The sequence below is a fragment of the Typopeltis vanoorti genome, chromosome 1 (assembly GCF_054136105.1).
Source record: "Typopeltis vanoorti isolate ZY-2024b chromosome 1, IOZ_Tvanoo_1.0, whole genome shotgun sequence".
Taxonomy (NCBI): Eukaryota; Metazoa; Arthropoda; class Arachnida; order Uropygi; family Thelyphonidae; genus Typopeltis; species Typopeltis vanoorti.
Window position 1 is genome coordinate 41,393,432 of NC_143549.1, and position 18,029 is coordinate 41,411,460.

An 18,029-nucleotide genomic window follows, 5' to 3' on the forward strand; every position below is an offset into this window, starting at 1 on the left:
CTATGATCCCGGTTTGTCATCACAGCTTCCATACTTCTTTCACTGTAAGTGGACACTACCGACTGCGGATTCAGGACTCTAACAAACTTCACCACCTCTCGCAAGGAATGTTATGTTTCCGGCCAAAAACTACTATCGTTCCGTTTTGCCACTCGCTAACGTCACCTTTTAAGACCCATGATTGTACCTGTAAAAGCGAAATACAGAATGCTACAGATGCATTAAACACACACACACACACACACACACACACACACACACACACACACACACACACACACACCAGACATTCTCATTCATATTCCAGCAGTTTTACTCTGCCTATATTTACGACTCTTTATGTTCATCACCTTTAAATGTACATGTTTCAATCAGCAATCCGTAATTTTTTGTCCGGCGTGTTTAATTTATTGATTTCTAAATACATTTTTTCAAGTTCCTGAATAGCTTATCATTAACTTGTTCGCCGTATTCAATATTTTGCTAATAATCACAAAACGAAACCTTAATCACAAAATTATATATATGAGTAACTTACATGACCGACGATGACGGGCATGGACATTTCTCCCACTGCAGCTCCAAACACCAGAAAACTTGTGATCGTAGCTGGGGGGAAAATACAATTAATTCCTTTAGACAGTCTGAGATAGCAGATTATAGAAAAAAAAAAAAAAAAGAAATATCTAAAAATCTCATCAGGAAACGTTTGATTAAATTCATTACAATTATTATTTATTCGAAAAGTAACTCTCATCGATTGGATTCTGTGGTCCAGAAAACGATCAAGAATATTTGTTGATTTTTTCAGTTGTCAGAACGTGTTACAATAACTTAAACTTGGATAAATAACCATAGCAACAGATTTTTTTATATTTTCTTTTCTGGATGATTTCTTTCTACTTGGTAGATCAAAGCTTTATCTCCACATAGGCGCCAAGCTATCTATGGCGTTTTTTTTTTTTTTTTTTTTTTTTTTTTTTTTTGTAACCCAGCAAACCAATCAAGCAGCAAGAAAACGAGAAGTATCACGCTTAAAATGACTGCACTGAGCGCTGAAGAAACATTTTGAAGGAAGATTGAAATGATACGATACAACAGATGATCAATAAAATAACAGGAACAATAAAGAATGCCTTGGATATCAATTTCTTGTTTTTAACAGCCACTAGTGCTAAGCAGCATTAAAGGCTTTAAGCGAAAAGAACTATTTGTTCACAAATGTAGAGTTCCATAATCATTGAAAAATCCAAAGAAATATTCTTTGGCATAAAATATAGTATGTAGAGGGGGAGAGCAGTGGCGCATCCAGAGGGGGGGACAGGGGTCCCTGGTACCCCCTAAAGAAAAAGGAAAAAAAAAACGTGTCTTCTATTTCTATGCTACTTATAAATTAGCGGTCACATAATGTGGCAATACCCTATAGCTCCCGGGAATCACGGCCGCTGTGAACACAAGACGAACGAAGTAGTGCCCGAGCTCAAGTTGTGGTATAAAAAATTTAAAAAACCGTTTGCAATAGCTACATGCAAAAATGTCATTGATGTAGTTTCGAAGTGTGACAAATTGATATATTCTAACATCTATAACTTATTAAAAACTATTCATATGACACAATCATGATTGAACGGACTGGCTTTGCTAAATATACACAGAGAGATTAATGTAACCACGACTGAAGTAACTCAAGAGCTTTGTAAAAAGGAAAGAAAACTGGATTTTATTATTTAAATAAATTTTTATAATCATTTAATTAATTTTATTGAATTTGCATTAAAAATATTTTTTTACGTTCAGCTCTGCTTCCCCCCTCCCTCAAAAAAATTAAATCCTGAGTGCGCCACTGGAGGGGAGTATTAGTAGATCTAACACTGGAGAACTAGACAGAAATCATGGAATTTTGACACTGCAAATACTTAGTAACAACTATGATTTATCTTCTCAGTAAAATACTCATGTCTGTTTAGGCTTCTGAAAAGTTTATTTTCATTAATCGTGATATTCACAGAATTATGAAAGAATTAAACCAAGAATCAGTCATAGAAAAAATTAAAAAATATAAACATAAATGAATGGAACACGTTCAAGGAATGAAAACAGAAAGATTACCAAAACAACCTTAAATTACAAGCCATTAGGAAAAAGAAAACCAGGACGTCCTCTTAAAAGATTCAACGATGACTTCTAAGGCCGGAACAGTACCACGCTAGACCTAAATCCTTGATATGCATGATGATGATGATGATGTGATATTCACAGGATTGTTTTCAATTTTGCTGGAGAGAACGACCTTTACATATCGCTGTAAGACTAGCTAATTAATCATTCCTGAATAAGACTTGATAACACTCTTCGTGTGAGACAGGATCAGGACGTATTCACGGTCTTGTGAAAGAGCTGCAGAAGAATTGCATACTGCAATTCTTCTTCATAACGTGTCTTAAAATTCACACACACGTTCACCAAGTAAAGAATGAATTATATTTATTAAAAGATCATCACCATTAGCAATAGGTATAGAATACTAGGGCGATTGGACTCATTTAAAACAGAGAGACCTGCGCGATACTATATATAAAAATTGAAAAACAAAAAAACTGAAGAACCATAGTATTATTAGCTATTACTTAATTATATTTTTAACTATTTAAAAATCTTTAATTATGCATGATTAGAATAAGGTGGGCGGTAGATGGCGTTGATGGTGATGATTCGTAGTAGAGGTTCGGTGTAGTGGTTGAGACAGTTGTAGATGTCCTCCCGCGATGAGTCTTCGGACTCCTTGGAGGCTTCACGAATAATAATAATAATAATAAGACTTTCTCAGATTTTTGGAAGTTAAAGGTCGTTGTTCTGATTCAAATTCGGACGATGGAGCAAGGCTTCAGCGCTTTCTTTAAATTACCATTCAAACTTATGGTAACACCGATGGATTAAGTGTGCTTCAGATATTAGGATATTGTGATCCCGATGGTTTATCGGTATCTGTTCTATGTTGTGCAGGATCAGTTTCTCAGGTTTTCTATTGATGATGTATGACTAGTGTTCCTACATTGTTTTCTATACCGAACGTCCAGTTTGACCGAAATTAGAGAGGTGACAGTGACATGGAATTTGGTAGACACCAGGCGAAAGTGTTCATCTTTAGACGATGGTATAATGACGATGATAGTTTGTTAAATGGAATAAACGTTGTCACTAAATTATATTTATTAAGAATTTTAGAGATTGGTACGGAGATTCCAGATATGTACGGAATATGGGTTATACGTACTGTTTTCTTATTATCTGAGCTAGAGTTATAGTCATAAAAATATCTTGTAGGAAGTTTAGGATGTCTAGGAAGTTTAATTTTTTTCTATTTCTATAGTGAAATGAATTCGTGGGTGTAGATTACTTATGTTAGCTAGAAAAACTTCTAAAAATATATTTTGTGGTCCGCTATGAAAAGCCATTGAGATTGATATACCGTTTGATGTTTATAAGTTCTTGTTATAGTAGATGCGGTGTATGAATACAGTGTGAGCACGACGATCCAGTTTGAATTCAATTCTTATGAGAGGATGTCGAGCCGATTGCTGTTGAATATAGCATATCGTGAAGGTTTTTGTTACACAAATGGAATCAGTTCATCGGACTACGAGCGGTAGAATAGTTTAATTATTATTTTTTTTCTGTTTCTATAGTGGAATGAATTCGTGGATGTAGATTATTTATGTTAGCCAGAAAAGTAGGTAATGTTTCTTTGCTGTGGGATCAAATAGACGTCCAAGAAGAAAGGATCTTGCGCCCTCGTTTATCAGACCAGCTAATTCACCTTCACTTGAAATTCAGCTGCAAAGATTCCTCGTGTCCTGAACAGGATAGCATTCCAATGGAGCCTTTTCAGTGGGACTTTTTTGAAAAGCAAACCTACGATTTCAATAATCATTGGTTTATTTTTTTGCGAAGCTTTGGAAATGCTTCCGTTCTTAATGGGCCAGAGTCTAGAAAAGAATTGTCAAACCGCTTAAACCGATTAAAATTATAAAAAATTAAAAAGAACAACATTCCAGATACAATTTCTAATTTTTTAATATATTTTATAAATATATTTCACAATAATTAGGCTATCATCTGTTCATGAATCATTACTTGTAAAAGGGGAAAATGATGTTGAATTTAATCTTGACTTACGTGTTACATGAATATATTGTTCCGTTAAGGATAGGGCTGTTGGAAATACACTGCTCATGAAGATCCCTAACAAACATGTACCTATTATAAGCATGACTTGGCTGTACCGGAGAGCGAGCATTAGCAGCAATGCAAAGGTACAACCCATCTGGAAAGAGAGAAAAACGAAATTCCGCTTAAAATCGAAGAAGGTTTGGTTTTATTATTATTATATAGTTGTTTATTTACAGGAATGAAAGTAAGAGAAAATGTGAAAAATCAAACAACGAAATATTTATGATCCTGTGGGTTGAGTGCTGTTGGCTTGTTTTCCCAGTCCTGATTTCTGAGGTTTCGAAGTGCTTCTCTGACTTGGCTGTTCATGTTGTTTAGATTTTTTTTTGTCTTGTAGAGCTAGCTCTTGTGTTGCGGTATCTCTTTCCGGCTTTGTTTTTTGTTCTAATCGGGTCCATGATATCCTCTGGGAGCCCGTTGGTCGTGTAGGAGATTGTGGCTCTGCTGCTAGCGCTTTGTTGATCTGATTTGTTAAGTTATTCACAGATTCATCTATCTCTTCTTTTTTGTGGATGATGGCTGATGTGTTCTGGGAGAATTTTGGATAGTTTGTCCCATTCTATCAAGGAGTATAGTAGGGGGAGAGTTGATCTTTTGTGCCTAGTTTAAGCAGGATGGGGTTGTGGTCTGACGATAGCTCGTTGATCGTCTCTAGTTGATACTGATATCTGATGTTTCTGAAGATAACAATGTCTAGTACTTCTGATCTACCATGAGGGCTGTGATGGGTGGATTCTGTGGTCGTGCTAATACAGCTCAGTTGTGTGTGTTGTATGGTTTTTCAGTGCTCGACCGTTTTTATTGAGTGTGGTGCTGAACCACAAGGCTGCATGCTTGGCTTTTAAGTCTCCTGCTATGATGGTGGAGTCTGTGGAGCCGAGGATAGCGTCCAAGTCTGACATTCGGTTGGGGATTGCTTGGTGAGTTGTAGGCTGCATATATTTTGAGTCTGCCAGCATTGTTCGTGTGCACTTCTCTGTCGGTTATTTCTAGGTTGATGGTTTGTAGGTTGGTTATGGCATTGTGTTTAAATAGGTTTTGATGTAGATGGAGGTGCCTCTGCCTCTGGTGTCGAGCATGTCCGTTTGTACCTGGAATATCATCTTAGTTTAAGGTTATTTGCAGATCGGTGGTGCGTTTCGTTGATTAATATTATGTCGGGATTGCGTCTGTGTGCGAACTCTTGTAACTCCAGTATCTTGTTGGAAAGCCCGTTGGCATTCCACGCAGTGATCAGGAGAGGAGTTCGGTTTTGTTTTTATTCATGACTGAGAGCTATCGGAATGGAGTGGGTTTCTTTCAGGAATCTCTTTGTCGAAGATGGTGATGAGCTGGTTTTACTGAATTCGTGGAACATGGTGGCTAGCGAGGCAGTCAACATTGCTGCTATGTTGGGGCTTGTTTGGTAGTTAGGTGCTGTAATCTTTGAGTGCATTGCTTAAGCTTAGGTTTTGATTGGGGACTGAGTTCTTTCTTGAGTTATCGGGTTCGGATTTCTTTGTTTTGGGGATGATCATCCTAGTTTCTTCGAGTGACATTGTGTGTGTGTGTGTGTGTGTGTGTGTGTGTGTGTGTGTGTGTGTGTCGCAGGGGGGGGGGGTTTACCGGCCTACGATTTTTCGAATAGAGGCTGCAACCTTTATAATTGGTGGAATGAGGCCCGCGCACTTGGAACATCTGGCCGGTGTGGCTCTTGGCTTGGTGCAGGTGATGGTTTGATAGTTTTCACCGCATTTTAGGCACCTATATTCTGCTTTGCATAGCTTTTAGACATGGCCAAATATTTGGCATCTATGGCATTACCTTGCTGAAGCTCTTTTTCTGTGCTCATCGTGAGAATGCAGACTGCGGTTAGCTCGTAATCTGTTTTTGGATGTTGGTAATTTCGACCAGCACTAGTGGCATTGGTTTTGTCTGTTCTGTGCATCCTGCTTACCTTGATTGAGGTCAAGCTCTGATTGATCAGGTCTGCAGGGATCTCATCAGATGTGATGTCCTCGGCAACAGCTCCCCTCCCCCTCGAAGTACCACCGTCAGGTTTCTTTCGCTAGAGGAAAGGTAGTGATATTGTAGTTTAGAATTGTCCATCATTTTGGTTATCTGTCTGTAATTAGCAACAGTGGTAACTTAGATTTTAACCCCTCATCTGTATTTTGGGTGCGTAGGCGATATTTTGTTCCCTGAGGATCAGTAAGACTGAGGTCCACTTTTCTTTCTCTTGTAGAATTACTGGGGGAACCTTTTCTTTGTTGCTTGGGACGTCTTTTGCAGATGAGTCCTCCTCCGTGTGGTCATCTTCTTCATTCGTCTTTTGCTGGTGTGTTCCTCCTGGGAGTCCATCTGCTGGGGCTCCTTACGTGGGAGACAGTTTTTTTCGCTTTCTGTATCCTCTTCTTCACCTTCAAGATCATTTGTTTGTGTATACAGGTTTAGGAAACCCTGCCACTCGATATCAAACTTCTTCAATAACTTCTTGAATAGATCAAGCGCTTGATCTCTTCGAGTGTTGTATTAAATCGTTTAAGTTCTCCATACCAAGCAGGCAGCATTCCACCCACTGGAACCCACAATCATCCGTTCCTAGCTGGTTTGGGTTATTACTGGCTTTGGAAATTCTTGCTCTGGTTCAGAAATATTATCCACAGATTTTAAAATAACAAGATTAGTATTACAAATACACCAACTTTGCACAACTGGAGAGCTTAGATTTAATAGTTACAATTACTTACACTTTATAATATAATCATTTGAAGTCAATCAATAGAGATAATTATCACCCACAATATCAGGAAACACGAAATTACCTGAACAACCGCGTAAATCAGTTCTCAATTGCACTAATCCATTCACTGTATCAATCCTCTAGCAAAATGTATCAAACCTTCAAAGACCACTAAGGCAAACACATAAACAACGCAATAAATATTTCATTCTGCTAATGGATTAGCCATAAAGTTTTAATTTTACTAAGAGACAATATTGTAAAAAGGTGAGTATTTTTTTTTAAAAAAATTAATAATTAACATATTATTTTACTTTATATTCTATATGAAATATTTAATGAATTTCATCATCATCATCATCAAATTCCTGCCATGTACCCTCAAGGGGTGTACAGGATATGACAGTACTACATGAAAAAATTACATCATTACTAACTTCCTATCTACAATTTTCCTCCAAATCAGTCTGTTACTTGTCAAGACTCCAACATTATCAGATCTTACATTTCTATCGTCTAAGGCACTTTGTACCGTATCAATCCACCTATATCTTGGTCTTCCTCTGGGTCGTTTTCCTGGCAGAGAACACTTGTTTTGCTAATCTTTCCTCTCCCATTCTATTTAAGTGACCATACCACCTGAGATTAGCTCTGCTAATGCATTCCTGGATGCTGACAATGTCAAGTTCTTTCCTAATATCCTCATTTCTAATATGATATTGCCATTGATGCCATCTGTTCATGCCTCTAATCTTTCTCAGGACTCTCATATCTGCGGTCTCTAGTCTTTGGTCAAGTGTTTTACTTCTGACCCAGATCTCAGATCCATAAGTTAAAATTGGTTTGAACACTGTCTTGTATACAGATAATTTAGTGTTCCGACTAATTTCTTTCTTATTCCATATGAATTTATTCAATTGACTTCCCACCATACGAGCTTTGCTGATTCTGTTGTCTATTTCTATATTTAATTTACCATCTTCAGTAAAAATCGTGCCTAAGTAGCTGAAATGTTTTACTTGTTCCACAGGTTCTCCATTCACAACACAGTTGACATTTTCAATAATTCTGCCTATTTTCATTGTCTTTGTCTTTTTATTGCTGACCTTCATACCATATCTATTACAACAGCTATTCAATATAGTCAGAGAATCTTGCAGACTTGTAGCGGATTTATTTAGAAGTATAACATCATCCGCATAAAGCAAAGAGCTGACATTAACATCTCCAATTTTGATATCAGGTTTAATACCACATTCCTTCATAATGTGATCCATATCGATAATGAATAACAGAGGGGATAACGTACATCCTTGTCTCACACCAGATTTAACATTGAACCATCTTCCTGTACTTCCTTCAATTCTAACTGCTGACTTACAACTCAAATAAAGACTAAGTATTGCTTGATATAATGCCCCATTGACACCATATAACTGCAGCGTATTGAATAGCTTCTCTCCTGGCACCTTGTCATATGCCTTTTCCAAATCGACAAAACTTAAATACAGATCTTTGTTGTATTCCCATGCTTTCTCGACTATTTGTCCTAAAGTGAAGATCTGATCCTGACAGCCTCTATTTCGCCTGAATCCAGCTTGTTCTTCACCAAGCTTTTCTTCCACAATTCTTCTCAACCGTTTCTCAAGTATACTTGCATAGATCTTACCAGGAACACTCAGTAGGGAAATACCTCTGTAATTCTTACATTCAGTTTTATTTCCCTTTTTATATATGGGTACTATGAGAGCTCTACTCCAATCATCGGGAATTCGTCCCGATGATTGGAGTAGAGCATGACTATGCAGTGCAGCCACTGTAAGACTTTTATACCACCATACTTCAGCATTTCTGGTCGAATATCATCTACTCCTGCTACCTTTCCACATTTCAAGCCTTTGATGGCTTTTTCTACTTCAAGTATGGATATGTATTCCTGACTGCATGCCTGGTCAGTGTTTTTTATCACTGTGCTGTCATCACTGCTTGTTTCATTTAGCACTTTTTCAAAGTAATTACTCCATACTTCAAGGATATCTTTTTCTCCTGTTTTCATGTCATCTTTATCATCTCTAACTCCTTTTACAGCACTCTTTCCTCCATTCCTAAGCTTCTTCAACAACCTCCCGAATATTTTGCCACCTTCTTGATATTTATTTTCTATATTCTTGCCAAAGTCTTCCCATGACTTTTGTTTAGCTAGTTTTACACACTGTTTAGCTTTCTTACATTTGTCTCTGTATTCTGTAAGAGGAAAAGCTGACTTATTTGCCAGGAACTTTTGATATGCGTTCTTCTTTTCCTTCACTGCCTCTTTAACTTCCTGTGTCCACCAGGGACTTCTGATTTTTTTATCCTTGCACACAACCTCACCACATGCCTCTCTGGCAGAATCAATCAACGTTTTCTTCAGAGTTTGCCAATGAATCTCCAAGGTTTGATTCCTGTTCTAAAAGTCTTTCATTTTCTTTTCAATAATCTTTCTGTATTTTAGTCTACAGTTCACATCTGAGAGCTGCTCAACTTTGATTCGCTTTAAAACTTTCTTACATGTTATTCTTTTCAATATGAAATTCAATTTTATCCTGCTTAAGCTAAATAGTGATCACTTCCAATTTCAAATCCTCTGTACACTCTGGTGTCCTGCACCAGGGAGAAAACATCACTATCAACAATAACATAGTCAATGAGACTTTTCTTATTCCTAGCCTCTTCTCTCCATGTGAATTTGTGCACATTTTTATGTTGGAACATGGTGTTAGTAATAACCAGTCCATGTCCTGAGCAGAAATCCAACAGATATTTGCCATTATTATTAGCTTTTCTCTTTTCTCCAAATTTTCCCAAAATATTTTTGCATGTCTGACAATCATTTTCAACTCTGTTATTTAGATCCCCAACAAGGACCAACTTTTCCTTTTTCATTTCAGTTGCTTTTTCTAAAGCCTCAAAAAATTCCTCCACTTCTACCTTAGTAGAGCCTTATGTGGGACCATAGGCACAAATAAGTCTCATTGTCCAGTTCCCATTCTCATATTTGCCCACATTACTCTACTTGAGACTGACTGCCATTCAAGAAGATTAGCCTCGTATTTTGTGTTGAATACTATGGCTACTTCTTTTCCTTGATTGTCATTGCCTGAATATAACATTTTGTATTTATTGCTCAGAAAGATCTCACCAGTTTTGGTCGTTTTTGTTTCAGTCACCCCTATTATGTCGATCTGGTAGTTATCTAATTCCTCAGCTAGCTCGATTTCTTTGCCATTCAGGCTTCTTACGTTGATAGTACCGATCTTTAACTCTGGTGATGTTGAGTTGGGGTTTGTTTTCAGATTTGTTCCAGTAGCTGACTTTTCGCTGTTCGCCCTGGTTCCCTGGCGAAAACAACGGGGGCCTTGTTTAACCGGGCGACGCTCCAGCCGGCATGAAATTTTGTCATGTTGTACCATCATTTTTTATTTTGGTTTAACCAATAAGAATACAATTTGGTCGGCTAAATCCCAAATTGCCAGTCCATTCTCGTTCCTTCAGTATCAAAGTAGATACCCAACAGGGTGCACCACGAGAAGGTGAGGATTGGACATTAGGTCAGAAGCCCTGGTCGGTTCTCCGCATTCCTTTAAAGGGTATGTGGAGGTCTCCTCTCAGTTATACAGCTTTGACCCTTAAGCACCCCCCTTTTTAATGAATTTAATGAATTTAGTGAATTATTTAATGAATTTAGATTAATTAAATGTTAATTTACTTTCATTATTGTCTTGCTGAAAGCGATTCTAGCGCCAATTTGCACCAAGCAGCTATATTAATTAAAATGGTTTATGTGCACTCCCGTGTTAGGTGATTTATGTTTCTAGTAATTATGTAATCGAGTTAGTTGAATCAGTGGATAGCACTCCAAGAAACAGGCTGCACATTTGAATCCTAATAATCCTAATAATATTAAAGATTTCTATAATAATAATAATAATAATAAACCACTCACGTACTAGCGTACGGCTAGTGTGTGTGTGTGGCTTTTCCCGAATGGGATTGGCATGTACAAAATAATAATAAATGAATTTAGAGAATGTACAGTCTTTTTATATTCTTTGTTTAAAATCTCGTAAGTATTAATGACCGATCTAACAGATAAGCTTAGGTATTGATGGTTATTCATGACTTATTTTTTACGGTATTAACAACACCACAAACACTTTTATCAACAAAGATGTTTTATTAACGTTTACAAGTGTGTTGTGCTCTGATGATGCTGAGTTGAAAATCAGCGAAATATAAGCGTTAATAAAACATCTTTGTTGATAAAAGTGTTTGTGGTGTTGTTAATACCGTAAAAAATAAGTCATGATTAATGACCGAAGAGTAAACATCCCTCTTGTACTTCATTTAATATTTATAGTTGATTTTTTAAACTTATCTGATCTCTCTCTCTCTCTCTCTTAATATGTTAGCCTTAGTGGTCTTACCATTTCTTATTTATTTTTGTGTTATTCAGGATCGTAAACCTTTCATCGCTTACAAAGACAGTTAATCTATTAACGTGCTCTGCACAGTAAACATGATAAATTTTTCAAGCCAGTATTACATTTTAAAGAAAGCAAAAATGAAAAAAAAAACATTAATGGAAATAATTAAAGAACGAAAATATTTTGGACATTAACTAGAAAAGAAGGCTTTTGGAAATTAATAATAGAAGGGAAACTGGATGGAAAAAAGAGGGATAGGTAGACCCAGGAGAATGTGGTTTGAAGACATTAAGGACTGGACTGACATTAATTACCATAAATGTTCCAGAGCAGCAAAAGAAAGAAAAAAATCTGTGACATGGTTGCCAACCTCCTTCTAGGGAATGACACTTGAAGAAGAAGAAGAAGAAGAAGATTATATGTGGATCCTGCATTGTGTCTTTCTTATAATACTTATAGTGGAACAGAATAGATCAAATATTTACTTCGTCCTCCTCACCCTTCTGAAAAACTGACTACATACAATGTAATACAATATTTATTTGCTTCTTTTAACTGTCAGTACAGCAACAAAAATTAGCTACTGCTATTGCAGTAGCAAATTATTTTACTAAAATACAGCCACAGATCTCGCTGCATCAGTAAAAAATTAGCTATTGTAGCAAAATCTGTGAGTGGAAATATTCTTGAATATTTCCACTCACAGATTTTGCAATGAGTGGAATAATGCAATCAGGATACATATCAATTCTAAATCCTGAAAATGCCATCCAAAAAAAGTTGATATGAAGAAAGGCAGCTGAAATGAATGATGTTTAACCAGAAATACTCAAATATGGAGATATAATTTTTGCAATGACTGCATTGCAAAACCGAATATGGTAATTGTATAGGAATTTCTTTACTGAGTTTTCCTAGTAAGATTTTTGCCAGAATACTTATGAAGAGGTTAAGAAAAATTACGGAAAAAAATTGTGGAAGAAACGAACAAGCATGGTTCACTCCAAATAGTGGTTGGCACGTTCAAAATGATCAGATTTTCACTTTACCACCAATAGCTGAGAAATCATGGAAATATAACAAGAATTGTTTAGGTTACATACATTACATACATATTCTTTATTTAAGTTATAATTCAGTATTTAGTGGCTAATCTCTTTTGCTTCGGGGAATCAGTTATTGGCTAATTATTTTAATTAGCGATAGGAACTAGTCGGTATTCAAAGATGTTAATGGAAAAACGAAAAGAGAGAGCGGAGGAGAAGAGTAGAAATAGAAGTAAAAAAGGGATGCAATGGACGGATAAAAAGAGAATAAGAGTAGACTAAAGAAGTATGAAGAAAAAAAGAAAGAAAATGAAAATAACAAAAGTAATTGTGCATTTATTCTTAAAACCCAAGGCATTTGGAATGAATGATGACTATGCTTTTTTCGCTGCTGCCATCTCAAAACATATTGTAACATAAGATGCAGCGCGTGATATATATATACACACACATTCACATTCTGAAAGAAAAACATACAAAATGTCATCTCTATTTGCAATATATATTGCTAATAATAATTTGAATATCATTTACTGTTGTTAAATTAGAGTAAACATCTTGCATAAATTAGTATAGATTAAAACTAATTCAACTGAAATGTCTTATTAGCTGGATGATTTAAAAAAGGAAATTGGGAGAGAGAGAGAGAGAGAGAAAGCAAACACAACGTTTTATACTTACGATGTTACAGAAGAGCATAAAAGCTGGCGCTAGCTTAGTTGCAAGAGCAATCGATAAAAGACGACCTGCGGCGAACATTCCCTACAAATAAAAAAAATAAAAATGAACAAAATAAGAAAGTGTGGTCAGAACAAACATTCGGGAAGTAGGACGTACCGTCTGCGCGAGATTACTGTTTGTCTTCTGATAATCATCTTGCTCGTAAATAGAAGTCTCTTTTTTTTTTTTTTTTTTTTTTTTTACAGTATCCTGATACCATCTTTCCTCGCCGATTGGTTCCTCAAAAAAAGGTGGGAAATGAGTAGGGAAAAAAAGGCACAAAAAAGGGGACGCTGGGGGGAGAGAGATCAGCAACCAGTTAACTTCTCTGCAGGCTTGGTTTGATTGATTATAGTCGTTAAATTTTTTTATCGCTATTTTCTTTTCTTTATATTCTTATAAACCTGAAGGTTGTGCAGTGGTCGCTGATGCGACTTGTAAATTACATACAGAATATGCATTACTTGGTTAAGCCTTTTATTTTATCTATGACACCCCCCCACCGTCCCCTTTTTTGTGTCCTGCGATAAACAGGGTATGGTCTCACACCGTACCGAAGTTGAAATTCAGACGAATGGTTAGTATTCGCTTTCGAAGCAACAGGTTATGGGTTCGAATTCTACCGTTGATACTCATGTTTCGTGAATGCCTTTAGATTCCCAAATTTTTCAATGAATTTCATCGACCAGTGTAAGACCGCATCCGTTGTCTAACTACAACATTAGTACTGCCAGTTAAGTTTCTTCTCTACGCTCAGTTTTCATCCTTTTGTTAGTTTTTTGTGACTGCGTGGTTTTGACGTCATCAGAGTAGAGTGAAACTGGATATGCGAAAAGACAGATTCTTACTTGTTGTTCTTTTTCTCAATTGTATTCGGTATGATTCCCAATCATCGCTTGTTCATGGATATTTCTTAATGTAATAATGTAACGGCTGGAACGGCCCCTTAAATTGATTGATACTCAAACCAAACAACTAACTCTGCTATTCTGATAATACATTTCGCCATAGTTCTCTATCAGTGTCGTTCATTATTACACATACAGATAAAATTCGCTCTTATTTCTCAGGAAAAATAAACTCATACCGACTCTGTCACTCACTGTTTATCATACCCTACCTCATAAGAAAATATCCACTAGAGCAACCCATACCATCCAGCAGGGAAAGCCGAAGCTATACCAAAACTTTGCCAATCGAAAAAAAATCGATATTTCAATCATCAATTATCAAGACAACTTTGCATCCTGATAATCCTCACAACATCCTCAGACTTAAATACAGCAGTTCTTCTTGTATTCATGGTAGATTACTTTCCCAAGGGCCATAGGCTAGGGTCATCTGCTTGACACTTTTCCTAGTATTCCTCTAAGTACGTGTAGAAATTCTAAAATCAGACCTGATAAACAGCTTAAAGAATTTTTTGTATAAGGCCATGTTAGTTTCCCAGATAATCTGGATCATTTCGATTTTTCTATTATTTATATTTATCAAATTTAGTAAATAATATTTTAATAAAAAATTTTATATTTATAGTACATAAATTTTAATAGATAGTAGTATTTATCATTATTTTTATTATTCTGTAGTGTTGGGGTTGCAAAACGTGAAAGATCTCAAAAATTTGCAGATGGCATCGTTGAATTCTTTCCAAAGAACCAGCAAGCTTATCTTTGTGCGGAATTTCTTATTAATGGATACTATTCGAATAGACTTGATGGCTGCCAATTTCCTCCATCCAATCATGGCGAAATTGGCGGCTTTCTCATGCTTCACATTCCAAATGGAACGATCGCATCTTTGATAAAACCGCCTTTATGGAATCGACCGATGTCGTTCGATTAAATAACTCTGAGCCTTAACAAACAAGAAAAGTTCGACTTTTGTCAGTTTTCTCACGTTCCTTAGCGATATTACATTATATCTCAAGGAGGCTGATCAGTGTTATTGGAACGAAGAGAGGATGAAGTTAAACACATTGAACATGATTTGAAAAAAAAAAGATTTTTGAATAGATGGTTACACCAAACTAGATTTTTTAATGCAAAAGCAACATGAAAAAATATCAGCATACGTGGTTAAAAAGTTGTCTTGTTTCTATGGGAACAACATAACCATTGTTTCCATATAAATATAGTACAACGATGGTTATTGTTACTTAATAAAGCTCCCAGAATATATATACTGGAAGCTTATATTTATATGAAAACAAAATCGTATTTCATACTGAACTCAAACTGGCTCCATCAAGCATAGCATTAGGTGAATATGGAAGCTTCCCTTCATTCTAATATAAATAAATTTAAACCTAAATAGAAATCAATTTTAAAGATTTAAACATTTTAAAAATAAAATAGTTAATAACATACAATAGTGTCCTATTTGAAAATCATAATATTTATTAATTATTTTAATCTTAATATCATGAAGACAGGACAACGAATTATGGCAATGGTGAGGAGGAAACTGAAGTGTAGAAGTCAAGATGTTATGGTTCCACTATAAAAGGCTTTGATTAGGCAACATATGGATTACTGTGCGCAGATTTGGTCGTCTGGTTCTCAAAAGGATGAGGAGATATTGGAAAAGGTCCAGAGACGATTGACTAAAGTGGTTTCTGGTCTCTGGAATGTTGAGTATAAAGACAGTTTGGGGAAATGTAAATTGCAGAGAGACTAGTGGATAGGAAGGGGAGGTGGAGGAGATATGATTTAGACATGTAAGTTATTAAAGGGTTGCTCATTAATTATTAATAATTAAAAATATTCTAATATCTCGAACTAAGATTATTAATCAATTGATTGTTGGTTTTAGTTTGATAAATTTTAATAAATGACATTGAAAAGTCTTATCACCAGGGGATATGTATGATGTATAGATTCTAATACTTGTATTAGAATTTGTGACGTGATATTTGAATGCATTTGTCGTTGGTTGTTAAGGATATCATAAACTGTAGTTTTGCCAGCCTGGCTGGCCGAGTGGTTAGCGTATCCGCTCTCTAACCAGAAGGCTGCGGGTTCGAATCCCGCTGTGGGCATGGATTTGTGATTGTCTGTGAAAATAGTGGTGGTGGTCGGCAGTAGATGGCGTTGGTGTAGATGATGAAGGTAGTTGCGGTTAGTGGAGTGGTGGAGACGGAAAGATGTAGAGCAGGTGCCCTCCCTCAATGAGACTTTGGATTCCCTGGAGGTGTCATGTAATAATAAATATAAGAAGTTTGAAATTCTATAAAAATAATTTTTTGAAACATTCCATAGTTTTTTTTTTTCAATACTAATTCAACTCACCCAGAAGAGAGCATTTAAGTAGGCCGCTTCGCTTTTACGCAATCGAACAGGACCTTTCACTGCATAAGAGTATACGTATCCACCGTAAGCTGCCTGTTTGGAGATAAAAAAAAAAAAACGAAATGAACCAAAAAATCTTCTAAAATAACCAAAATTAGCCAACGCCTTCCTCAAGTTCAGTTTATTTGAATGAAAAAATGCCGTTAAATTAAATAACGTAAAAGAAAATAAGCTTAAGAATAATTCTACATTAAAAAAAATAAAGTGATCCTTTACGTCTTTTTTATTCCCAAGACACGACAGGTTTAGTCCTAATTTTGCAGTCAGTCTCCATCTTCGTCATCACCAGGAAATCAGCGAAATCTCTAGCTGGCATGCTGAGATGAAAGCGGAACCAAGGTCATAAGCGGGAACCACCGCCATATTGTGTTCCTAATCCTAACAGGTATTATTGTGGGAAAAAGAATTTCACATCCAAATTTCCGTGGAAATCTAAAAAAAATTTTCTTCTAAGAGGTGTTCAAAAATAATAATATTTTAGAACGAACAATTCTTATTTTCAGAAACTTCTCGATATCGAAATGGCAATGTCTAACTTTAGACTCATATAGAAGCTGTTTAAATAATTTTTTAAAACATGCCATCGTTTGAATCAAGACATAATTTAATTCATTTTTAATTCATTAACAATGTGACTATTAATGCTGTTTAAAAATTACTATTAAAATCAGATATCACTTGATTATGATTATCTCAGAAGAATAAGCTAGTAAACGTGGGACGTACTTGTAATCCATCGTACAGGAACATCAGCAGAGCAGAAAGCACTGTGACCAGAGTGATCTGGAAGGTTGTCAGAGCAGGACCATCCGATTTATCCTCAATTCTATTTGGATCTACAATAAATAATAATAATAATAACAAAACGAAATAAAGGCATGAAAAATAATGAAACAAATGAAAACAAAATATACGAATATCTGTCAAGAATGTGATACACTGATTTTGATATGATAAATGTAAATTAACATGTCTCGCTTTTTATCTGTAAGCATTTTCAAAGTAAAATAAATAAAATAGAGATAAAATAAATCCACTAACGCATTTTATTCCATATAGGGAGTAAGCAGGGACGTTTTAACCCTATTTAACGTTTGGAGATTGAGGGAGAAAATTCAGTTCTTCACTGATTATAGACGACATCCAGTGAAGAGAGGCAGACAAATTCCACCATCTTGTATTCCCTAACACAATATATTTATTACCTGAAATAGTGTGGGATCGACAATCGATTTTCTTAAATTTACGGGACAAAAAAAATGAACTGTAAAGCACAAATTCAGTATTCTGAAAAGATGTAAATGAGTAATACGATTGTCATTACTTATTACGTTGTTTCGAATTATTCATTATTAGTTATGTATGCATTAATATATTTTTGATAAATAAATAAAATACTTACTAATAATTACATCTACTATGGACTATTGTGTGTATATAAGATAACAATAATTAAACCTCCCCTATTCAGAGCCTTATGATAGTTCGATCTAAT

The 18,029-nt window shown here is 35.7% G+C and overlaps 1 protein-coding gene across 1 annotated transcript in view; it reads right to left on the reverse strand.

Moving 5' to 3' along the window:
- The window catches only part of LOC150109916 (solute carrier family 60 member 1-like), a 198,264-nt gene that overhangs the window by 8,820 nt on the left and 171,415 nt on the right, over positions 1–18,029 (reverse strand). Inside the window, exons 5-9 of the mRNA XM_090397279.1 lie at positions 17,261–17,370; positions 16,475–16,567; positions 13,146–13,226; positions 4,177–4,324; positions 539–609 (exon numbers count right to left, since the gene is read on the reverse strand). Coding sequence (XP_090253405.1) covers positions 539–609; positions 4,177–4,324; positions 13,146–13,226; positions 16,475–16,567; positions 17,261–17,370 — 503 coding nt within the window. The remainder of the gene's footprint in view (positions 1–538; positions 610–4,176; positions 4,325–13,145; positions 13,227–16,474; positions 16,568–17,260; positions 17,371–18,029) is intronic.